The sequence below is a fragment of the Cavia porcellus genome, unplaced genomic scaffold (genome assembly GCF_034190915.1).
Source record: "Cavia porcellus strain 051 isolate PalLab524CR breed Dunkin Hartley unplaced genomic scaffold, mCavPor4.1 scaffold_19, whole genome shotgun sequence".
Taxonomy (NCBI): domain Eukaryota; kingdom Metazoa; phylum Chordata; class Mammalia; order Rodentia; family Caviidae; genus Cavia; species Cavia porcellus.
In genome coordinates, this window is record NW_026947502.1 from 2620204 (window position 1) to 2642067 (window position 21864).

Sequence of the window (21864 nt, forward strand, 5' to 3'; positions counted from 1 at the left end):
GCAGTTTCACATGCAGAAGGCAGCACAGGTGACCAGAGTCACTTAGCAAAGAGCTGGAGCCCTCGTGCCGGGCAGTGCCCCAAACTCAGGATTTCATGGAGAAAGCCTGTCCCGTGACTGCTCACACCCTGCATTCTGAGGCCCAGGACTGCAGACCAGCTGTGACTAGAGACAGGGACCAGCCCTGGCTTTTCTGGAGCTGATTTGGTTCTGGTACTGGTACCATGTGTCCCCGGGCTGTGGCTGGGGTGTAGCTTGGTGGTGGAGGGTGCACCCAGGGGACACAAGGCCTCAGTTTCGTCCTGAGCACCGGCAGGTGGGGGGAGAAAGGGAAGGAGGGTGGACAGACAGGTGGACAAACAACAGGATGTAGCTGAGGACTCAGCCAGCGTCTGGCTTTGTGCCCAGACTGAGATACTCCGAGGGGAGCTGGCATTTGCCTGAGGGGTACAGGAGAACCTGCTGTTATCAAGGCTGAGGTTTTGATGGCCTGGAAGCCTCTTGTAGCAATTACTGTTGGCAATGCCAGGCAGGCCCCCACGGGAGCCCTCTGAGGCCGCTCACCAGTCCTCTGGCTCTCCAGGTTCCTGGGCGTTGTCACACACTGGGGACCTGGGGCCCTGAGAGGGTGGGAGCAGCTTCCTGGTCAGTCAGGTTTTGTTCACTCCTGCTCAGGTGCCCTTGGTTGATGCCTGTCACCACACTGTCTGGAGGGACGCTTTGCCAGTGTCAGTGTGGTGGCACCACGCTGCCATCCCCAGCCCCGGGGTCACATGCAGAGTTGGGACAGTGGTCTTCTCCCAGATCCGGCTGGTCTTTGTCACTGGCAAAGTCACAGCAGGGACAATTTCTCCAGCTGCATCTCCATCCTACCCTCCCGGTGTCTGAGTCTGGGCAGCCACAGGAGGGGTCTCCTGCCTGTAGGAAGGCGGGCAGGGAAACACAGCAGGAGGAAACTCGGGCAGCGCCTGGCACCCTTGTCCGCAGGCCTGTTTTAGCGGCCGCCACACTACCCAGGGGACTAAGCAATGTGCTGTCTGAGGTCCAGCCTGTGAGACGCAGCTGTCCATGAGTCTTAGGGGCCACACACTGACCTAGAAGGGCCCAGAAGGCTCCAGCCTCATGGCCTCAGGTGGGCTGTGCCTGGCTCAGGCTCGGCACTCTCAGCTCAGGGGTCCAGCACCTTCCTTGGAGACACTGGGGGTGAGCAGCAGAGGCTGTGCAGCCACAGAGTCCAGAGTGCACATCCACTGGCTGAGGTGCCGGCCTGGCACAGCTGCCGAACCCATGGCAGGCTCCCCGAACCCAGGAAACTCACACAGGGCTCCCATTCACCTTCCCCTCCTCCACATCCCCTGAGCCATCCTCTCTGGGAGCCTCACTGTGTGCGGGAGCCCAGTACAGCCCTTCTCTCTGGGACCAGCGTGGCTGAGCATGGATGGTCTCAACGTCCTACGGAAAGAAAGACAGGGAGTGTGCCAGGTCTAACCCATCAGTGCCAGGCAGCACAGGCGGTCCTGGGCCCATGTGAGCCCTGCGTCTAGCTGGACCTGACTGCCGAGAGAGTGCAGGAGATGGGGCAGGGACCCAAGGCCTCCTCGATAGGCCACCATCCCTGTGGCCAGCACTGGGAGTTGGGGGCAGAAGCCACACCCTGACGAGTGCCCTTCTATCCAGAGCAGGAATCAAGCATGGCAGACAGGGACACGGGGGAGAGAGTGGCTGGGCATGGGGAGCATTTGCTGACACAGACTGGGAAGCAGTCTAGGGCAGGCAGGGGAAAGGAGGGTGCAGTGGGGTCACTCCCAGCAGGCACCCGGCTCAGGTGCCTGGGGACTGCCCGGGGGCGAGGAGAGTAACTGGGGGTGAGGCTGAGTTTGGGCCTGCTGCCTGGACAGAAGCTGGACTGCACCTGGTAGACCAGATGTCCAATAGCGATGGCCACACAGGAGCCTCCAGGACCTGGCTGGGATTGGTCCTGAGAGAGCTTGTGAGCAGCCTCGTCCCTTTTCTGTGCATGCCCTGCATGCTCCCCACAGGCCCTGAGTTCTGTGGCTCCTGGCTCCATGCGAGGCACCCCACCCTGCCCAGGAAGTGGCCCACCTTGGCAGCATCCCCCTCTGCTGCCGAGCCATGGCACTCAGGAGAAGCATCTGCCCCTTGTGACACCACCAGGAAACCATGGCACTGGTGCAGCTGCAGGCCTAGGAAGAGCCTAATACCCCCCAACCCGGGGCCCCTTCCTGCTGTGCCCCATACCTCAGCCCAAGGTCAAAGGCCAGGGGCCTTGCTCAGCCCCAAAGGGTCAGTTTTCCTCCACAAGCGCTAGAATCTGATGGGCCCCTGCTCCCCCTCCCTGAAGCAAAGGGACAAGAGACAAGAACGGCACCCAAAGGTGCTGACCGCTCAGGGTACCGGGGAGGACTCCTGCCTTCTGTAAGTCTGAGGTGTTGGGGAGACTCCAGTGTTGAAGTCGAGGGCAGCTGCCGTGTGCGGCTATCTCAAGTCTTAGCCTAAAACATGGACAGGGGATGGCAGGCCTCCGAAACCACATCCCAGGTGGGGAGAAGAGTTGCTCGCTACGGGTGTGCAATCCCCACGGGCCCTGGTGCCAACTCAGGTCCTCTGTCGGGGATGGGCAGTCAAAGGCTCGGTCACAGGTGTGGGTTCCACCTCTGAACTCATGGCTGCGAGGTGATGCATGCTCCAAAGTTCTCAAGTTTTGCTCAGCCATCCTGACCTCAAGGCCTCAGCCCAGCGGACGGACAGGAAATTCCTCCTCCACCTCCACCGCAGGCCCGCAGAAGTGTTAGGGTCCTGCACAGCCCCGTGCAGGGGACCCCTGCCCACTTGAACAGGCCTCTTCTCTCGTGGTCCCTCTGGAGCCTGCTCCTGTCCAGATCCCCTTCCAAAGGCTGGGCAGCGCCTCTGACCCTGCGTCTGCTTCCTTAGCCCGGTGCCAAGTGGAGGCCTGATGCCTGCTCAGAAACTAGGGCCAGAACCTGGAAACCTATCCAGGAACCAGCCCACTGCAGCCTGCTCCTCTCCTGGGCTCCTCTCCTGGGCTTGCTGGAGACTGTTGGGGATTGGAAGCTGACCTCGCAGGGAAGAGCAGTGTCTGGTGCCACCACACTCGACCCCCTCCAGCCTCCAGACTCTGCCCAGATCCTGGCGCACACTGGGCGGGCGGGACAGCAGCATCACTTACCAAATATGCTGTGGTGGCAACACAGGTTCACTGCTGCGCTGCTCCCAAGAGTCAGGGCCGGTTAGACCAAGGGGTGCAGAGGGAGGTGGCCGAGGGCAGGCGGCCACTGTGTTTGCAGAGAGCCCTGTGCAAAGCTCAGAAAGTGCTGGCGGGCGAAGGCAAGGACTGGGGACGGCAGAGGGTGGCCAGCACCCCGGGCTCGGGTGGGACATGGATGGAGGGTGAGGGCAGGCATGGATGTCCCAGGCTCAGATTGAGAGAGCTTGAGGGCAGGCAGGACCGGCTGAGTGCCAGTGGCCTGCTTCGGATGAGGTTCTGGTGTGGATGGCGCTGGTGGGAGGGAGAGGCAGCGGATCGGCCTGGCACCTTGTGGGTGCTGGATTTAAGCAGAGTCCACGCAGGTCCCTTGGGCTGGCTTTGCCATGTCATTTCAGGGACTCCTCCCAGGCCAGCATTTGTCAGAGCTTTTATGAGAGAACCCCTGGAACCCCACCTCAGCCTCGTTTCTCCCCCAAAGTCTGGCGCTCTCTTGCTGGGGGGGCACCCTGGGGGAGGGGGGACTGGCAAGCAGTAAGGGAAGAGGGTGGGGTGGGGAGGCAGGGCAGGGCAGGGCAGGGGCTGGGAGGGGGGCTTCTCCATAGCCCCCATCCCCCAGGCCAGACCTGGAGGTGTGGGCGAGAAGCCGGGCAGGCCGTTGGCAAGGTGGTGTGGGCGGCGGGCGGCAGGCAGGCTGTACCCCAGCTCCCGGCTTCTCTCTCACGCAGCCGTCTCTGTCTCCCCATCTAGGCCCCCCTGGAAGGCGTGGCAAGCCCGGAAGAAGAGGCGACCCCGGTGAGTCCCAGATTGGCCCCAGAGTCTCTGGTCACGCCGTCACCCTGGGGTAGGAGGCTGGCCACGGTCCCAGAGGGCGCGGTGCCCACCACTGCCCTTGGTTGGCTTCTCAGCATGTGCAGTCACAGGACTGTCCCCACAGTGCCTCAGCCACCTCCGAATGCCATCACTGAGTCCCAGTCCCTTCCCTGTATCCCCTCTGCACCCACCCCGGTCTCCACCACGGTGGTGCGCTGGGGGTGACGGGTGGGAGGCGGGGCTCCCCTGCACCCCAAGCTGCTTCAGCAGTGTCTCAGTTGAGCGCTTCTGAGTCCAGGGTCCTGTGGTCGCCTTCACAGATGACCAAGAGAGCAAAGCTACTGCCCCGGCTCCACCCCACCCGGGTTTCCCTGCTCCCCACTTTGTCCCCGAGCCCCACTCTGCCTTCATCCCCCACCCTCCCGCCTCATCAGTGAATCTAGGCCTGCCCCTTGGTCCCTGCTCCCGAGGACTTGGCTGCCCTGGGGAGGCTCTCAGCACCTCCCTCAGCGCTGTCCCCCACTCTGAGCCCCACTCTGGGTCCCCAAGGCAGACTCTGCCCCACTGAGATCGGGCCCCTCGCTTGCTGTGCAGATCACTGACGTTGGCCTGGCCTGTCCTTCCCCACTCCAAGTCCTCTGGTCCCCACACCACCTCCACCGTCCTAGTGACCACCCCGGCAGGGGTCCCATACCTGCCTGGCACCTCTGAGCTTCACTCTCCGGGCCTGCCCTGCCCTGCCCTGCTCAGACCGCCCACCTCTCCAGGCTCGAGTGTGCTTTACCCTTGGCCTGAAGCTAAGCAGCTGCTGCCAGGAGCCTTCACCAGCCCTGCTGAGGTCACCGCAGGCCCCTGAGGCCTGCAGACAAGTGCGTGAACGGCCCATGGCTCGGCAGCCTGGAGGCAGGCAACGTCTGGAGGGCGCAGAGACCCCCGGCTGGCTGCTGCCTGGAGCCGGATGTGTGCCTGTTCCCAGCCCAAAGCCAGTTTGCACCTCCCTGCGGCTACTGGCTGCTGGACGAAGGCCTGGGGCTCCCTGGAAGCGAGTGCCTCCGCTCTCCCTCCTGTCTTGACTTCCAGAAGCTGAGGAGGCTGTTTTATGATCAAGTGTGAGCGCTTCCTGTAGCCTGAATCCTGTGTGGAATCTCCCCCACTGCGTCTCCATCCTGCCAAATACACGCTTCCCACCCTCGTAAAAGATTTTATTGCCTTTCCTTATAAGCTTCCTGGCGTCCTCTTTGGAAGAAGATCGGGAATATGTAGCCACTGCTTTAAGGGCGAAGTATAATGTGACACAGCCTCAGCCCCATTCTGAGCTAAATAGACTGTCTCAGAAGAGGCCACAATGCGTACTTTAAAAAGCTCAACTCACTAATCATCAGGAAAATGCAACCCAGAGCCTTAACAGGCTGTGCCTGCTCCCAGCCAGAGGGGCCATTACAAAAAGACTAATAATAACAAGTGCTGGCAAGGACGCAGGGAAGGGATTCCTTGCACACAGTGCTAGTTTCCGTTATAGAGGCTCGCGGAGCGTTCCTCAGAAATCCAGGACTCCCTCTGCCAGTGTGCATCCAAAGGAAATGCAATAAGATGTCAGAGAGACTGCCATGTCCCTGGGTTTGCTGCAGCACTGTTCACCTAGCCAGAAAGCAGAAACTACTAGTGGATGGACACAGAAACTTACATGCCATGGAGTACTATTCAGCCATAAACAAGAATGGAGTCCTGTCATCTGTGGTGATGTGGATAGAGCTGGGGATTGCTATGCTAAGTGAAGTAAGTCAACAGAGAGACAGTCCACTCAGGTGGGGTCTGAGACTTGGTCTCACAGAAGTCGAAAGTATGTTGGTGGCACCATTCACTGGAGTGGTGCTGGGAGTTCACTGGTGGGTCCAGATACAGATGTGCAGAGTCCGTTCCTGTGTCCTGCTGCACCGTGGTGACCGTGGACAGCAGTAGTGTACTGTGGTCTTCAGAAAGGTATGAGGAGGACTGAGAATGTCTGCATCACAAACAAGTGATAGATGTGTGAGGAGGTCAATATGTTTAACCCGATTCAGACAGTGTACAGGTGAGGTGACCCACACCTGTAATCCCAGCACTTGGGAGGCTGAGGCAGGAGGGTTGCTTTGTGTTTGAGGTCAGCCTGGGCTACAAAGTGAGCCCAAGGGCAGCCTGAACTGCACAGTGAGACCCTGTCTCAAAAAGACAAGAAGAAGAAGAAGAAGAAGAAGAAGAAGAAGAAGAGGAGGAGGAGGAGGAGGAGGAGGAGGAGGAGGAGGAGGAGGAGGAAGAGGAGGAGGAGGAGGAGGAGGGGAGGGGGAGGGGAGGGGGAGGAGGAGGAGGAGGAGGGGAGGGGGAGGAGGAGGAGGAGGAGGTGGAGGAGGAAGAGGAAGGAAGGAAGGAAGGAAGAAAGGAAGAAAGAAATTGATGGACTGATCAGAAATTGACAAACTGATAGGGATAAACAGGAGGATATAAAGGATCCAGAAATGTAACCTTGAAGTGATCTTGAAATGTAAAGGATAACATTCTTAAACATTTTAAATTTTAAAAAAAGTTTTTGTTTCTCTGAGACAGTGTCTCGGGCTGGCCTGGAACTGGTGACGCTCCTCCTGCCTCAGCCTCCCCAGTGCTGGGATTACAGGCGTGCACTACTGCGCCTGGCTCCTTTTGAAACTGTACTTGTTTATCTGTCGTTAGGCAGGGCCTTGTCCTGTTGCCCAGCTGTTCTCAGACTCCCGAGTAGCCAGAACTGTAGGCAAGGCCGAGCTTCCCGGTTTTAAGATGGTGGAGGCTGCAGTAATCCGGAGAGCGAGACACAGGCACAGGACAGACTTACGGGTCAGTGAAACAGAATCAGGTCCCAGAAACAAGCCTTGGCATTTACCAGCAATTCTTTTTCAACAAGAATTCCTGAGCAATTCAGTGATGCTGAGCCAACTGGTGTTCCTCACGCCGCGTACAAAATCAACTCAGAAAGTACCACAGACCTCAGTGTGAGAGACGTTAAAAACGCAGGAGTAAATCTTCATGGCCTCGAGTGCGCAGGAGTGTCTTAGCTCTGACACCAGAAGCGCAGGGGGAAACTGAGTCTGGGCACAGTGGCACAGGCCTGTGCTTCCTGCACTCTGGGAGGTCGAGGCAGAAGGGTCACAACACAAGTTCCAGCCCAGCCGGAGCCACTTGTGACGCAGTGAAACCCTGTCCCGAAAAATGGGGGCAAGGGGAGCTGGGAAGGTTGCTCAGTGCAACATGCTGGGCTCAACCTCCCAGCACCCAAAAAAGGAAGAAAGGTAGACTGAACCCCAGCATCCTTCAGTTCAGCCACAGATCTGAACCTTCAGGAGAATCAGAGCACTGAGAACTGATCACTAGTGACTGTGTAGTCAGAAGAAGAGAGAGAAAATAAAACTCGGAGCCACCAGCCCTCGGAGAGGGGGTTTCCAGAAGCACAAAGCAGCAGGAAACGCGTGGGGCGGGGTGGACCCTGAGGCCGCAGAACCGGGCCAACCGCGACACCTGGAAACCAAGACCCAGGACAGACCTGGGAGCAGCGGTAGCCGAGCGCCCCTCACATTCAGGCCGCCACCTTGGGACGGGAGGAGGAGCCGCTGTTCCAGCACCGGTGGGGGCCGCCAACTGGACACACACGTCTCCCATTGTTTTCCTGAGTAATGCGCTGGTTTTATTAAATAAACCCCGTCGGCAGCTCCGTCCCACTGGAGACAGAGTAAGCGGGCCATGCCGGGACTGAACGAGGACCTGGGCTCGGGGGCTGCAGGTGACCTGGCCCTGTCCCTGCAGGTGCCCCAGACGACTGTGCAGAGTCAGACCTCCATGTGGGAGGGGCTGCCTGTCCCCACGCCCCCATCTGTGACCCCCAGGACCCCCCACCCGCCCGAGTCAGCCTCTGCCTGCTGGGGCTGCGGTATCCATGCTAGGACCCAGGACATCCTCACCACAGCCGGCCCTCGCTGCTGTCCTCCTGGGCCCTGGGTTCTCACATTGCTCTCCCAGTCCACTCTCGCTGGGAAGGGAGTTCTGCTGGGACAGGGTCTGTGCTGTCTTAGCAGGGAACCCCAGGGCCTGGGGTGGCGCTGGGCAGGGAGCAAGCGGTAGGCACCTCTGGGACCCGGGCAGGAGGTCAGCCAGACCTGGCCGTCACAGGACTCAGGCCATAGTGTGGAGGGGAGCTCAGAACAAGGAGCTGTGATGCTCACCCGTAGGGCAGCTGCTCTGGAGGTGAGGCAGGAGGATCGCTTGAGCCCAGGAGTTCCAGGCCAGTCTGAGCATCGTAACAAGACCCCATCTCACAGGAAAGGCAGAGGAGGAGGAACAGTCCTTGCAAGGATGGGTTAGGGAGGGAAAGCCGGGCCAACCAGGTGGGTGGTGATGCCCTTTGAAGACCGGAGCCGAGGGAGCAGAGCAGGGAGAGGGCTGAGGACCGCTGTGCTGTCCCTTGCAGGAACTCTGACTCACTCTAGAGGAAACGTGGCAGGCAGCTCCTGGGGAGTCGGGGTGCAGCGGCCTGGTGCGGGGTGGCAATGCACACTGGGCATCCTGAGAGGGAAGCAAGGGGGGAGTCCTTGGGGGACACAGGAGAGGTGAGCGGGCAGAGGGCTGAGGAGAGGACTGTCCAGCCCTGCGCCCTCAGGAAACAGCCTGAGTCAGTGGGGCAGAGGGGACCCAGTAAGACGAAAGGCCAGGGAGGCAGGTGGGCACGTGCGAAGCCCCTGGAGAGAGCACCTCAGAACTCAGCCAGAGGCTGGAGAGAGTACTCTGGGAGGTGGGGTGCTGGGTTGTCAGCCCGGGCCGGGTCGCTGGGCATCCTGAGTGAGCTGCATGGGGAGGAGGGCGGGATCCGGATTCGGGGTCCCAGGGAAGTGGTGGATGAGCAACTTCAGAGAGGGTGACACCTCTGGGAAGCAACCTGGCGGCTGGGGGAGGCCAGGGGCAGGCCCAGTGAGGAAGTGTCTTGTTAATTTCTCTCCTCTGAGACACAGTATCCAACGCCTGAAAGTTAAGGAGGGAGCGGTTTGTTCAGCTCACAGTCTGTGGAGGTTTCAGTGCAGTCAGCTGGCTCCAAGGCAGGGTGGCAGGCACAGGAGGAAGAGTCCATGGTGGGGCAGGCAGGAAGCAATGAGATGAAGGGGAAGGAAGGAGACAGGCCAAGGCCGTGCCCACCTCTTCCAAGCAGCGTCCACCTCCCAACACCACAGATGCCTGTGAACCCGTCCTCAGACTCATCTACATCCCCATGGTTCGTCACCTCCCAAAGCCCCGCCTGGGAGTACTCGAGGATTTGGAGGACACTTAGATATAAACCATAACAGAGGGAGAGTGCCAAAGAATGGGGTGTCCATGGAGGGCATTAGACTGTTTCAGCGCTGCCTGAGAGGGCAGGCTCAACTGGGCCAGACGAAGAAGGAGCCCTGGGTAGGCAGGGCTCCCGGGGGCAGAGAGGGCGGCTGGCTGTAAGTGGAAGTGGACCAGTTCCTCCAAATTGACCTGAAGGTCTCGGACAGGAGGGCATGGTTCTAATCCCCCGGCACTCTGGGAGGCTGAGGCAGGAGGATCCCAAGCTGAAGCCCAACCTGGAAACTTAGTGGCTTGGTGAAACCCTGTCTCAAATTTTTTTAACATAAAAAAATTTAGCAAAGGAAAAGATTTTTTTTTAATTTTTAAGGGATGAGAATGTAGCTCAGTATGAAAGCCCTGGGTTCAATCCCCAATACACTGGAAAAAGAAAGAAGAAGGTGAGATAGTCTAACCACAGCTTTCCCTTTGTAAAGCGAGAAACGAGGTCACCAGCTTCGAGGAAGAGTCCATGTCAGTGCTGCCCACACCCTGCTCGGCCCCCTGTCTAGGCCTGCGGAGACCCCAGGCCCCCACATGCCACCCTTGGGTGTTAGAACTTCCGTTTCCAGCCCAAAGGTCCGCGCATGGCCCCGTCGCCGCCCGAGGCGAGGCGCGGAGAGATACGGGAGCTGTGCTGGAGTGGCGCCCAGGACAGGGACCCTCCCGCCTGCTCCCTGACGTGGCTTCTCTGCTTGTGTCTTGCAGGTCCTCCAGTAAGTGTCCCGCACTGCGTGCTGCTCCTGAAAGATAAGACGCTTCCGTGGGTCCCTCTCTGTTGCTCTCCCATGAGAATAATTTTTGGTTGGAGAGGCGCATTGTTTTAGGAAAGAAGGAAGGAAAGGAGGGGGGAGGAAGGGAGGAGGAAGGGAGGCCCTGCCCGGGGGATAGCACACTTGCCTACAGTGCCTGGGGCTCTGGGTTCGGCCCCCAGCACTGCAGGGAAGGAGAGAGAGAAAACACCTCTGAGCACCCCGTGCTGCCAGAGGTCAGAGGCTGTGTCACAAGTCTCCTTGTGACAGGTGGCTGCAGACCGAGACAGCGTAGCTAGTTTCCTTCCCACGGAGCTGGCCCCGGCCGACCCGCCCCTTCCAGGCTCAGGCTCACTCTGAAATGTACACCCGTGCCCCTGCTTCCCAGGACCTGAGCTGGCAGAGGGGACCAAGCCCAGCCACTGGGCAGGAGAGCCAGGCATGCGCACCGTCTGGGGTCGCTCTCCTTCCTTGCCGGAGGGGTCTAGGCCCTGGGTTAGCCCTTGCTGACCTGGGGAAGCGTTGGAGATGGCTTCCGCAGGTGGCCAGGCACGGTGGCGCACACCTGTAGTCCCAGCTACTTGGGAGGCTGAGGCAGGAGGTACATGAGTTCCAAACCAAACAGCCTGGGCTCTCTAGGCCAGGTGCGGAGCCCTGAGACACATTCGCTGCCTCTCGGGGTCCCTGCTGGGTCTCTCAAATTTTTGAGTCTCTGAAAATTTTTGAAGGGCCAGAAAACTATCTCAGTGGTGGGCGCTTGCCCAGCATGCTCAAGGCCCGGGCTCTGATCCCCTGTATAGGAAGTTGGAGGGGCCGGAGCGCTCTGTGGCCGCCAGCACAGCTCCAGTGTCAGAGGCCTGGGAACTCCTGGGGCCTGGGAGTGCCTGCCTCTGATCCTTCCTGGGGTTGGTTCCTCAGACCCCATCAGCACCCTTCGGAGCCCCCAAAAGCCCAGGCCAACAAGACCATAGGGGTCCTGGCCACAGCGGCGTCTCCTTGTGGAGCAGACCCCAGGTGTCCTGCGGGGCGGACATGCAGAGCCCAAGGGCTGCCCCGAGACTTTGTAAACATTTTTTGGTTGTTTAAAGTATTGGATGCTTTAAACAAATGCAGAAATCCTCCAGCTGCAAACTGCAAGGAGCCTGAGGGGTGACAGCTGCTGGCCATAGGCCCGGTCTTGTGCCGGACACAGAACCACACCCAGAGCAGTCAGTGCGCCCCGGGCCCCCACCGGAGACCCCGAGAGGGAGGCAGCGAGTGTGTCTCAGGGCTCTGTGAGCGTGACCTAGAGAGCTTTGGGTTCCTGGCTCGGTGGTGAACCCCATGCCCCGAGCAGGCCCACAGCCCCTCCGCCTGGCCCTCTGGGGAGCAGAGACCTGCTCTGTCCCAGGCCTGCGGGAGCCCCCGTGTCCTCCCCTCACCAGGAGCACGGCAGGGGACTCACGCGGCCGGCCCAGGTCTAAGTATTGCCATGTGGTTTTCTGCCGAAAGTCCGATTATTAACGCCATGTTAATCACCACAGGGGCAATCGGGACGAGATGGCTACCCGGTAATTTGTCATTTATTTTTTGCTCTCTCCTTCGTCCTTTTCCTCTCAAACTGCTCTCCGCCCCTCACGAGCCACCTGGCTCCTGTCTCCTCCTGCTCTGCTCTATGGCTGCGTCTCCTGCACCAGCTGGGGGGTTCAGGGGCTGCCCTGGGTATCTTGGGGGTGGTGGGTCCAGCCTCGATGCCCCTCCCAGCCTAGCTGTCAGCCCCCGTCCCACTACCCGGCCGGGCCTCCTGCCCTGGCCCCCGCCGTGTCCTCTCCGGCTGGCCCCCGGCGATATCAGCACAGGCACCCCTCAGATCTGTCAGAGTTGAGCCCAAAGTCAGCTGGCACTTGGAGAGTATGTCCCCAGCCCAGGCTGAGTGTCACCCAGGCCTGAGGTAGGAGGGATGTGGGGCCCTGCAGGGGGCAAAGCCCTGGCCATGGCATCACGAGCACGGGGGCTCGGCGGGCCAGGCCAGGGACAGATGTGCGCTGCAGCTCTGTGTGAGGGAGGCCCCAAGCAGGGAGACAGCCGCGGTCCCGTGTCCCACCGGGACACCCAGACCAGGGGCTGCTCACATGCCCACACTGCCTCCTCCTCTTCCTCTTCCTGCCGGGGGGTCAGGCTCCCCGTTTCCCCCCACTGCTGCCAGGGTCTGGGGAAGTGGGCGTCTGCTGGAGTACCTGGCCTTGCTCAGGCCTCCACTTTCCTGACCAGAAGACAAACTGAGGCCAGCGGGGGGCCCAGGAACACTGTCCTGTGGCTTCTCTGCAGCGTGTATGGCATGACTGCATCGCACGTGTGAATCATCAGAAAATGCATCCCACACACCTAACCTGCAGCACGTGCCCGGTCAGCCACACAGCACACGATCAGGGCTCCCCTCATAGTCAGCGATCTCGGGGTGACCCCAGTGTGATAAGAGGGATCAGGCCACGTGTTGCTGGCCCAGTGAAAGGCCCCAGTAGGAAACTGAAGTGCCGTCTCTTCCACAGCCCGAGGACATGCTTCCCGAGGGGAGCAGGAGGGGAGCAGGGAGGGTAGCGGGTGCCCCTCCACCCTTGGGTGGGCAGGAGCCCTGCGAGGCTGTGGCTAAGGGCACTGAGTCTCCTGGGCGAGGGGCTGGGGCTGCTGCCCGCTCTTTTCCCTCTGCCATCTGCCTGCCTGCCTGCTGGTCCTCCCCCCCCCCCCAGGACACGAGGCTGGCACAAGTGGCTGGCAGCTCCGGTGATAGGTGACAGCAGGCAGAAGGCTGTGGGGGGGCGCTGCACTGCCAGGACTGGAACCTGTCTCTGCTGCCCCCTAGTGGTGCAGCCCTGGGAGCCCCAGTGTTGGGAGCCGGGGCTTCCTGCTGGTAACAAAGGATAAAAAATGAAGCCCCTTCCTCAGATGGCCGGGGTGGACTGAAACAAGGCACAGAACACCTGCGACTCGGCCGGCTGCTGGGAGCCCAGCGTCCCTCAGGCCTGCTCGCCCCGCGTGCCCCCAGCACCCAGCTCTGCCACACACCCTGTCCCTTGAGTGAGACCTGTGGGGTCAGGGAGAGAAAGCAGCAGGGAGGGCGTGGGCTTCCCTGGCCCCTGGGCCTGTGTGTTGATCTGAGAGTCCTCTCTCTTAGCCTCTGGAGAGCAGGCAGCGTCTTAGGAGTTGGGGTGATCACCAAGTGCAGGGGAGCCCAGGGTGCCCGGAGGCACCGTGTGTGCAGAGGGCTCCCATGGGCTCAGCTGGGCAGAGGGACAGGTGACTCACAGAGCCCTGAATCTGGTCAACAGCTGACCTTCCTGTCCATCGAAAGCCCAAGAGACGCAGAGAGGGCAGGAGGGCACGCAGCCCCACACCGTACTCGTGCACCCAGAGATGGCTGCAGTCTGCGTGAATACAGTGGTTAAGGAAAATATTCCACCCACGAGCGACAGCCCCAGCCCCAGATGAAACTGGGAGGGTTCGCTCCGATACACCCAGTGAACCTCCCCAGTGTTTAAAGGGTGACAGCTTTGGGAGCGCCAGTTACAAGGAAAGGTTTTCTCGGTGGCAGCGGTTTGGCTTTGGGGATTTTTTATTTTTGCCTTTGTTTCATTGGTTTTGATGTTTTGTTTTTGGCAGCCTAGTGAATTTCAGGCCCGGCCTCAGAGAAGGTTTTTCTTTCTCTTTGTGCCAGATCCTTGCTGCTTCCTAAGGGACAGAGAGAGGGAGAGAACAGGCTGAGGGTGGCGCTGGAGACCGGGGCCCCTGCAGCCGAAACCAGGCCCACATGTGTGCTGGCAGCCTCGGTGGGGACAGGGCCACCCACATCTGTGGGCCAGGCCACGGCGCCGTGGCTGGGGCTGCCAGGGCCCGGCATCACCTTGTCCACTTCCCCCCAGAACAGGAGCTGCCTGTCCTGCCCCCGGGGTGTGGGTCAGCCTCGTGTTTCTGGGTGCAGTAAAGGCACATCCAGCAAAGCCCTGGAAAGTGGAGACAGAGACACAGAAATGGGGAAATCAGTCACCCCGCCGGTACCCACGGACGCATCCTCCCGGCACTGGTTTACTTTTCAGGTGCTAGGGTGCAGCCTCAGCTCTGCCACTGAGCCACACGCTGAGCCCCGGCTTCTTGGTATTTGGGGGGCTGTCACTCCAGCATTCCTTCCAGGAGAGTTTGTTTTTATGTTTATTGGCATAAAGACAAGATGACAGGGACTTGCTCTCTTGTCGCCTGTCTCCTTGATGTATCATGAAAATCCTCCTACAGAGCCAAGCAAGGCGGTGCATGTCTGGGATTCCAGCACTCCAGGAGGCTGAGGCAGGAGGGCTGCAAGTTCAGGCCCAGCAGGGGCAGCTTAGTGGCTTAACAAGATGCTGCCTCAGCGTTAAAAACAAAAAGCAGGACTGGGGTGGAGCTCAGTGAAGAGGCCCTGGGTTCATCCCCCAGGACCAAAAAAGAAAAAACATTCTTGTACAGTGCGATGGCTATGCGCATAGTAGTTATTCATGCGTCTAATTTATTTATGTCGCCAGCCTCCAAGTTATGGTCTTTATACTGACAATCCCCCCCCCCGTTCTGGTCGACAGCCTGGGGATAAATGTGGCCTTTGAATAAATGCCAGGACAGCGCACTGCTGCCCAGTGAGGTTTGCAGGGGGAAGGCCTTCCATAAGCATGTGAGGCACCGCTAATTTGCATTCCCACCAATAGCGTGTGAATGTGCCGCACTTCTCCAAGCCTTGGCCAGCTGTGGCCATCACCGTATTTTTAACTTATTTCAACATAATAAATTTAAAAATTCATGATTGCACAGAGCTTGTGTCAAGTCAGTCTGCACAGGACGCGCAATCTTCGCGCAACCAGTTCCCAGGTTTGGGTAATCCTGCCACCTGATGGCAGGCCCTGAAATTGCAGGCACAGTGTTTAAAGAGGAAATTCGTCTTCCAGAGCTTTCGCATCCCAGCAGGTCCAGGGAGAGCAGACATCAGGGAATTAGCGACACAGCAGGAACTCTGAACCCAGGATGTCAGGAGTCAGCAGTGGAACCTGAAGAGGAGCACTGGGTGGGTCCTCCGGCGTTTGGGGCATTTCCACTGATGCCGTGATTTTGCAGCACTTCATGAACAGGAGGCTTGGCTGGCCCATGCCATATCCTGGGCTGCATATGGGGTGGTGCAAGATCAGTCAGACCCGGCCACATCCAGGGACAACTGTGTGGGTGGGAGACCAGCGTGCACGGTCTGCTGTGGGGTAGGGAAGTAGACAGCCGGTGCCGTCTGTCTGGAGGCATCTCCTGTGTCTCGGCCCCTTTATGCTCCTCTGAGCCATGGCCTCCATCTGCCATGGGAAGATCTGTTCGTCCCAAGGGCCTTCGCTTGTCCTCATGCCATCATTCTCGGAAACAGCACACTCTGTCCTCGTTGCCTGCTTCCTGCATCAAAACCCTCGCGTCCCTTGTCCAGCGTGTCGGCTCTTTTCTCTCAACACTGAGCTTTACTGACTTTCCGACTTGCTTGGTACTTTCAGGAGGCAGGGGATGCATTTCTTGAACCTGACGCAGTGCACTGAAAAGAGAATAAATCGGGGATGTGAGGGGCATGCTGGACAGGTGATGGCCGGGAATAATCTGGATTAATAATCAGAAAGCTCCTGGCAGAAGGTGGCGTTTGGACTGGGACTTCAATGAGGGAGAGGGCTGTGGTCGTGGGGGAAGTGTTCCCAGTAAGGAAGGGCAGGCCCAGGTCTTGCACCTGGAATGAGCCCATCGGGTCCTGGTCCCTGGGGCTGTGGGAGAGGGGCATGAGCCAGCGATGGGGAAGGGGTGGAAGGTGAGCCATGGGGTCCTGCACAAGCACTGATGACTGCGTTGGGAACGGGCTGGGGTGCTGGGATTTGCTGTTTCTGGAAACCCCTTGTCCTTGAGGAGAGCCACTCAAGAGCTGGGGTCCCCGTCCTAACCCCTCCTGTGGGAAAGGAAAAGACCAGCATCTCTCGGGCCACGCCCTGCCAGGGGCGTTGGGGGACCCAGCACAGGTGCCAGGTGCTTGCTGGGATGCCTCGTGCCTGTGCCCTCAGTGGCAGACAAGGAGTCCCAAGCTGAGAGGCCCGGGTGTAGCTAAGATGCAGCCCATCGCATGCCAGGCCCAGGCCAGCACCAGGCTGCAGGATCTGCCTCATGACAAGTCTCGCTTGCCAGTGAGGTCAGAGTCTGAGCCTGGGCACTGCTGAGGGTCCGTCGCCTGCTCGCGTGAGTGTTTTGTGTTTTGTTTTGTTTTTTGCAGCATTGGGGATTGAACCCAGGGCCTTCAGGACGAGATCCAGCTGTTTTGGGGAAAGGGTCTCGCTAAGTCACCCAGGGTGGGCATGAACTTGTGACCCCAATACCTCAGCCTCTCGGAGTGCTAGGATGGGAGGTACACGCTGCTATGCCCAGCTTCACCGTTTCCATGCAGCCCCAAGGCTCTTCCCGGGCCCTGCATTTTATAACCTCCATTAGCAAAATAAGACTCCTTCCTACTTTCCGTAAAAACAAACAAGTCCAACCCAAAGGGCCCGTGTTTCCACCTCGCCCCTCCCTGCCCTGTCCACCCGTCTGGGTCACAGCCCTCAGCATGTGGTGTTCAGTTCTGTTTCCCTGGCTGGGGCCCAGTTCCTATCAAGCTGCAGCCGAATGGAGCAGGCCCAGTGGGGCACGGCCGCCAGGGACCAGCCTGGGCGTGCTCTGCCCCTGCCCTCTGCCCGTGTGGTCTGCATTTGCAAAGTGAGGGCTGGCTCCAGGGGACTCGAGGAATGGGTCTGTGCAGGCTCAGAGCGCGCCCTGTCCTGGCTGAGTTTCTGAGACCCAAAACAGACTGATTTTAGAGGAGAATTGATCTGTCGATGCTGGTTCTGGAGGTCCAAAGTTGACTGGACAGGGTAGGGTGCTGGTGCAGCCTCCATGGAGGGCCCAGCCCTGAGCAGGGGGCCACATGGCAGGAACAGAGCTCAAGTGAGAGGGAGAAATCCCAGCAACACAGAAAGCTTCGGGCAGCATGTGCCCAGCACATGGGAGGCACTGGGTTCAATCCCAGCCCTCAAAGGGAGATGGGGTCCCGAGCCCCACCCCAGCAGCCTCCCTTAGGCCACCTCTCAGGGGACCAGAAATTCAGCACAGAAAATTTTGCAGACTGTCGGTGTCCACCCCTCGGTCCAGGCCTCTTCACCTGCAGTTTCTTCACCTGCAGTCTACATCTTTGGTCTGAAAATATTAAGTGGAAAAACCAGAAACAGGCCATTTCTGGTTCCCTACCTTTCAGTGTGTAATACTTTTTGTTACACTAGTGAGTTGCGTTGCTGTAGTTTATTCCTTGTTGGTGTCAGTCTTTTCTAGGCCTAATTTAGAAACAAATGTATCCTAGGTCCGCAGGCACGGGATTTGACACTCAGCCCAGTCGCAGGCACGGCCAGGGTCTGGGACCCTGTCCCCCGAGGCAAAGAGGGTGGCTGTATGTTGTGATTTGTGTCCATTTGGCAGATGGGAGACTGAGGCATGCAGGAGCCATGCTGCTCTACTAGGTGGCTTTGCTCTACCCCAGTGACACCATCTCTGCTGGAAGCTTCTGTTCCCCGCCCTCTGCCGTTCTGCCCTCTGTGAAGGGACGGAATCCCATCCCATGCTGCAGCAGGAGACCAAGGCCGGAGCTGAGCCTGCTCATGGGAGGCTGAGGTCACCTCACCCTGCCCTGTCCCACAGACCTGTGTTTCCTGGAGCAAGTCTCGTGGCCTTTGTGTCCTGTACTTTCCCTGCACACAGTGTGGGGCTCCGGGTCCCCGGCACACACGTGGTCCTGCGACGGGGACAAAGAGCAGACAGCCTCACTGCTTTTTTCGCCAGAGCTGCTGCAGCCCCTGCCTGGGCCCAGCCAAGCTGCATCCATGCAGAGCTCTTTGCAGGTGTGGGCAGGACCACAGAAGTCCACATGGCCTTCCAGCCCCTCTCTGCTGGCCCTGAGGCCTTGCCATGGAGGAGTACACGGAGATGCATCTGGAGGGAAGTGGGGCTGCCCTAGGAGGCCAGGCACAGGAGTGGGGCGGGGAAGAGGAGGCAAAGAGGTGCTGAGTGGCCGAGTGGCCTAGTGACCGAGCCACCAGCCTCCCCCCGGCCCCTGCCTGGTGAAGCCCGGAAGCCGAGGGAGCACCTGCACCCCGGGTGGGCCATGCGGGTGAAGCCATCTAACAAAAAACCCGAAATACTCTGAAACCTGGAGCTTCTGTGCACATTAGACCGGTGGCCGGCAAAGTGCAGGGGCACTAAAATAATTGCCTAAAACTGTCAGGTTCTGTACATGAAGTGTAAATGAATTCTGTGTTTAGACTTGGTTCCCATCCCAGGATGGATGGATAGATACACAGACTGATTGATTGATTGATTCTGAAATCTGGAAGGGTTCAATACTCAGGAACACTTCTGCCCCCACGCATTTCAAAGAGGAGCATTCTCGATGCATATGGACCAGCTGCCTGACTGTGGGGTACAGGTGGGGAGGGCTTCCCGGAGGAGGGGCTGCAGTGCTGCCTCCTGAGGACCAAACCAAGAGTGAGAGATGGCAGCTGGTGGGGGCTGCGGCCTGGCCTTCCCTGCGAGTGTGGTGTGCAGGGCCCATCTGGCTAAAGTCATGGGAGCCCAGCAAGCGGGGCCTGCACCTCATCCCCCGTGTGGGTTACCAGTGGTCACAGCCCCAGGGGACAGCGTGAGCTCCAGGCCCAAATGTGGTCTGTGAGGCCTGGGACCAATTTTGCAATGAAACACTCATGGGGCTGTTTGGGATTAATCAAGTGAACAGAAAGGACCGCAGGGTAGCACACTCTCGTGTGCCTTCTTGCACTCTCGTAGTTCAAAAACAGCTTTGATTGTAAAAATGTAATTAGTTAAACGATTCATCTGTAATACTCCAAATTCATCTGCTTTTTAGATTTCAACATCTTCGGCTCGTTTTCCCCTGACCCCTGCAGGGCTGCTCCCCAGCCCCCCAGATTCCAGGACGGGATGAAAACAGACTTCCTGAGTCCCCAATAATAGCCCCCAGATTGGAGCTTCGGGGAGGCCTCGCGGGGCCACGGGAAGGGCCGCCAAGACAGCGAGGGCCGGTGCTCTGTGGCCTAGTGCCATGTCCCCGGCTTCCCTGCGAGTGTCCCGCGGGGAGCAGCCAAGGGACAGGAGGCGGCCACCCCGGGGCCAGAGCTGCTGACTCCGGCCCGGGCCCGAGTGTCGAGCGTCCCGTGCAGCCCGAGGCATCTTCCTGGCGCCGCTGAGGCCGCCTGCATCTGCAGGCCTGGGGAGCCACCACACAGCGGGCACCGCGGGAGGTCGCAGGGCTGGGCCATGCGGAGCGATGCCGCGGGCTGGGGGCACTTCCCGGGCAGCAGAACCGCCCTGCGCGCCCGGCCCACGCGGGCATGGAAGAACGGCCACCCAGCCCTGCTGCGCGAGGTCCGAGCCTCGTCCCCGGGAGGAGGCGGCTATGTGGATGGGGAGCCGCTCTGATCTACTGGCTTCTCCTGATTTACTGGCCCTGCGTGCAGCCCGCCCGTGCGGTGGACAGAGACAGGCTGCGAGCGTCCCCAGGCCATGTGCCCTCGGGCGCCTGCCACCCCATGAGCCCCGCTTCAGCTGCAGGAGAGTCAGGTAGATGGCCCCAGGGGAGCCCAGAGACAGCTGCTGGGTGACGGCTCCTGCCCGGTGGAGGTCGGTTGCCCGGCAGGGGGAGCCCCTGAGAATACCCGCCCCCCCCCCAGGACTCCCCGTCTTCCCGCGGGTCCAGGGCGCCCTCTAGTGCTCACAGGTTGCGCCTGAGCTGCGGGAACCACCAGGAGGCCGGCCGGTGGGGCTCTCCCCAGGCAGTGGGTTGGTCAGGCTCGGTGCTCTCACTGCATCTGAGCCACGTGGGCACTGGGGACACAGTGGGGAAAAGGGTGAGCAGCGATTTCCCGCCACTGCGGGTGAGCAGGCTCGCCGTCACCCGCTGGGCAGGGCCCGGGTCCTCTCCCAGGCCATCGGTGCGTACTCCGAGGAGGGGTGAGGAGACAGTGTGGCCACGCCCCACCCTCCTCAGCAGAAAAGCAGGGTGGCCACAGTCCGAGGCGGAAGGGCTGTGGTTTTGGCCCACAAAGTTCAGATCAGAAGTCACACGTGAGCTGGGCTCAGTGGCACACGTCTGTCACCCCAGCTGCTTGAAAGGCAGAGACGAGAGGATGACAAGTTCAAGCCCAGGCTGGGGGACTTGGCGACCTAGTGAGACCCCGTCTCCACATAAATAGGGCCGGGGTGGAGCTCAGTGGTAGAGCATTTGCCGGCCATGAGGACCTAGCAGCGACCTGCAGTACTGCAAAGAAAGGGAAGGTGAAAGTACGACAGGACACGCGGCACGCTGTCCACTCCGATTCCTGGCCCCGCGCTCACCCAGGGCTCAGCACACGACAGGTACCCGCCCACCTCCTCCCCATCCACAGCTGCCTCCCAGAAGAGGCGTGGGCTGCAGCGAGGTCCGCCAGGCCCTGAGGGCTGCAGGGTAGAAATATAGCCACCTGTGCTTGGCCCTGGCAGCAGAGGCCAGGGAGGACAGGGGACAGGAGGGCGGTGCCGAGCGGGTTCTCCAGACTGGGGCTTCCAGGCTCACGGTGCTTTACAGGGTGGGCAAGGCACCCCAGGATCTTTGGCTGCCCTAGGACCCAGGCCAAGGCTGGGTTGGCCTTGAGCTTTGGGGTGCTGTCTCCCCATGCCCTGGGGCAGCAAAATCCTTGAGTGCCAGCAGCCTGGCCTGGGGCATCAGAGCCCCATGGCGCTGAGAGCCAGAGGTGCTCCCACTGGCCAGCCCGAAGGAAGGCTGAGCAGAGGCAGGGAGCCTTCAGGCAGGCCGGGCCCTGTCACCCCAGCGGCTATGTAATTTGCTGAACCCCAAAAGCCAGGCCTTGGCCCGAGGGCCCTGGGAAGCCCTGTCTGGGGGCCTGGGCCCTGTGCATTGCAGGGCTCTGCGCCCCCACCTGGGAGCCGTCAGCAGTAGTCACAGCAAGAAGCTGTGAGCCTGCACTGGGACAGCATGCGGCGAACTCGGTGCAGCTTGGGTCTGCAGCCCCCCGGCCCTGCTGCAGTCAGGAGGACGAGTCCAGGCCCTACCCCTCCCTCCCCGGCCTTTGTCACTTTCTCGATATGGCTTCAAGGAGGCACAGGGCCGGCCGAGGCCCTGGCTGTTGTGATGACCTGGCTGAACACTCACCAGGATGCCTCCCTGTGTCACCTAGCCTTTCCCCAAGGGTGCTCCGTGGCCCCTTGCTGGGGAAGGCACAGGGGTACATGGGACCTCACCAGGTGGCACGGCCTGGTGTCCCACTGCCTGCGTCTACTGCTCGCACTGCCCCGCCAGGGCCAGCCTGCCTGCCCTGCCTGGTATGGTCACACATGCCGAAGAGCATAAGCGTGGGAACCTGATCTGGGGCTTGGCTGGACCTTGTCACTGGAAGGAGGAGGCCACTGAGGAGGCTTCAGGTGCCTGGGCCAGCTCCGGGCTCCATCTACCTCCCTTGGGGCCAAGTGGACCTTGGTTCACTTCTCACACAGCCGGAAACAACTGTGAGCCCAGCCGATCTTGGCAGGGAGCGGCTCAGAGCAGAGCAGGCTGCGCACAGCTGTGGGCTTTGCGGAGGGCAGGAGGTGCTGAAAACCTCT

The 21864-nt window shown here is 60.0% G+C and overlaps 1 protein-coding gene across 2 annotated transcripts in view; it reads left to right on the plus strand.

The window, feature by feature from the left end:
• Col23a1 (collagen type XXIII alpha 1 chain) overlaps nt 1–21864 on the plus strand; it is a 250231-nt gene that overhangs the window by 201940 nt on the left and 26427 nt on the right. The window contains exons 3-5 of one of the 2 annotated variants that reach the window (XM_063230525.1): nt 3995–4039; nt 10124–10131; nt 11691–11717. In XM_063230525.1, the coding sequence (XP_063086595.1) occupies nt 3995–4039; nt 10124–10131; nt 11691–11717 (80 nt within the window). Of the gene's footprint in view, nt 1–3994; nt 4040–10123; nt 10132–11676; nt 11718–21864 lie in introns of those variants that run through there. The other variant, XM_063230524.1, reaches the window with a different exon arrangement.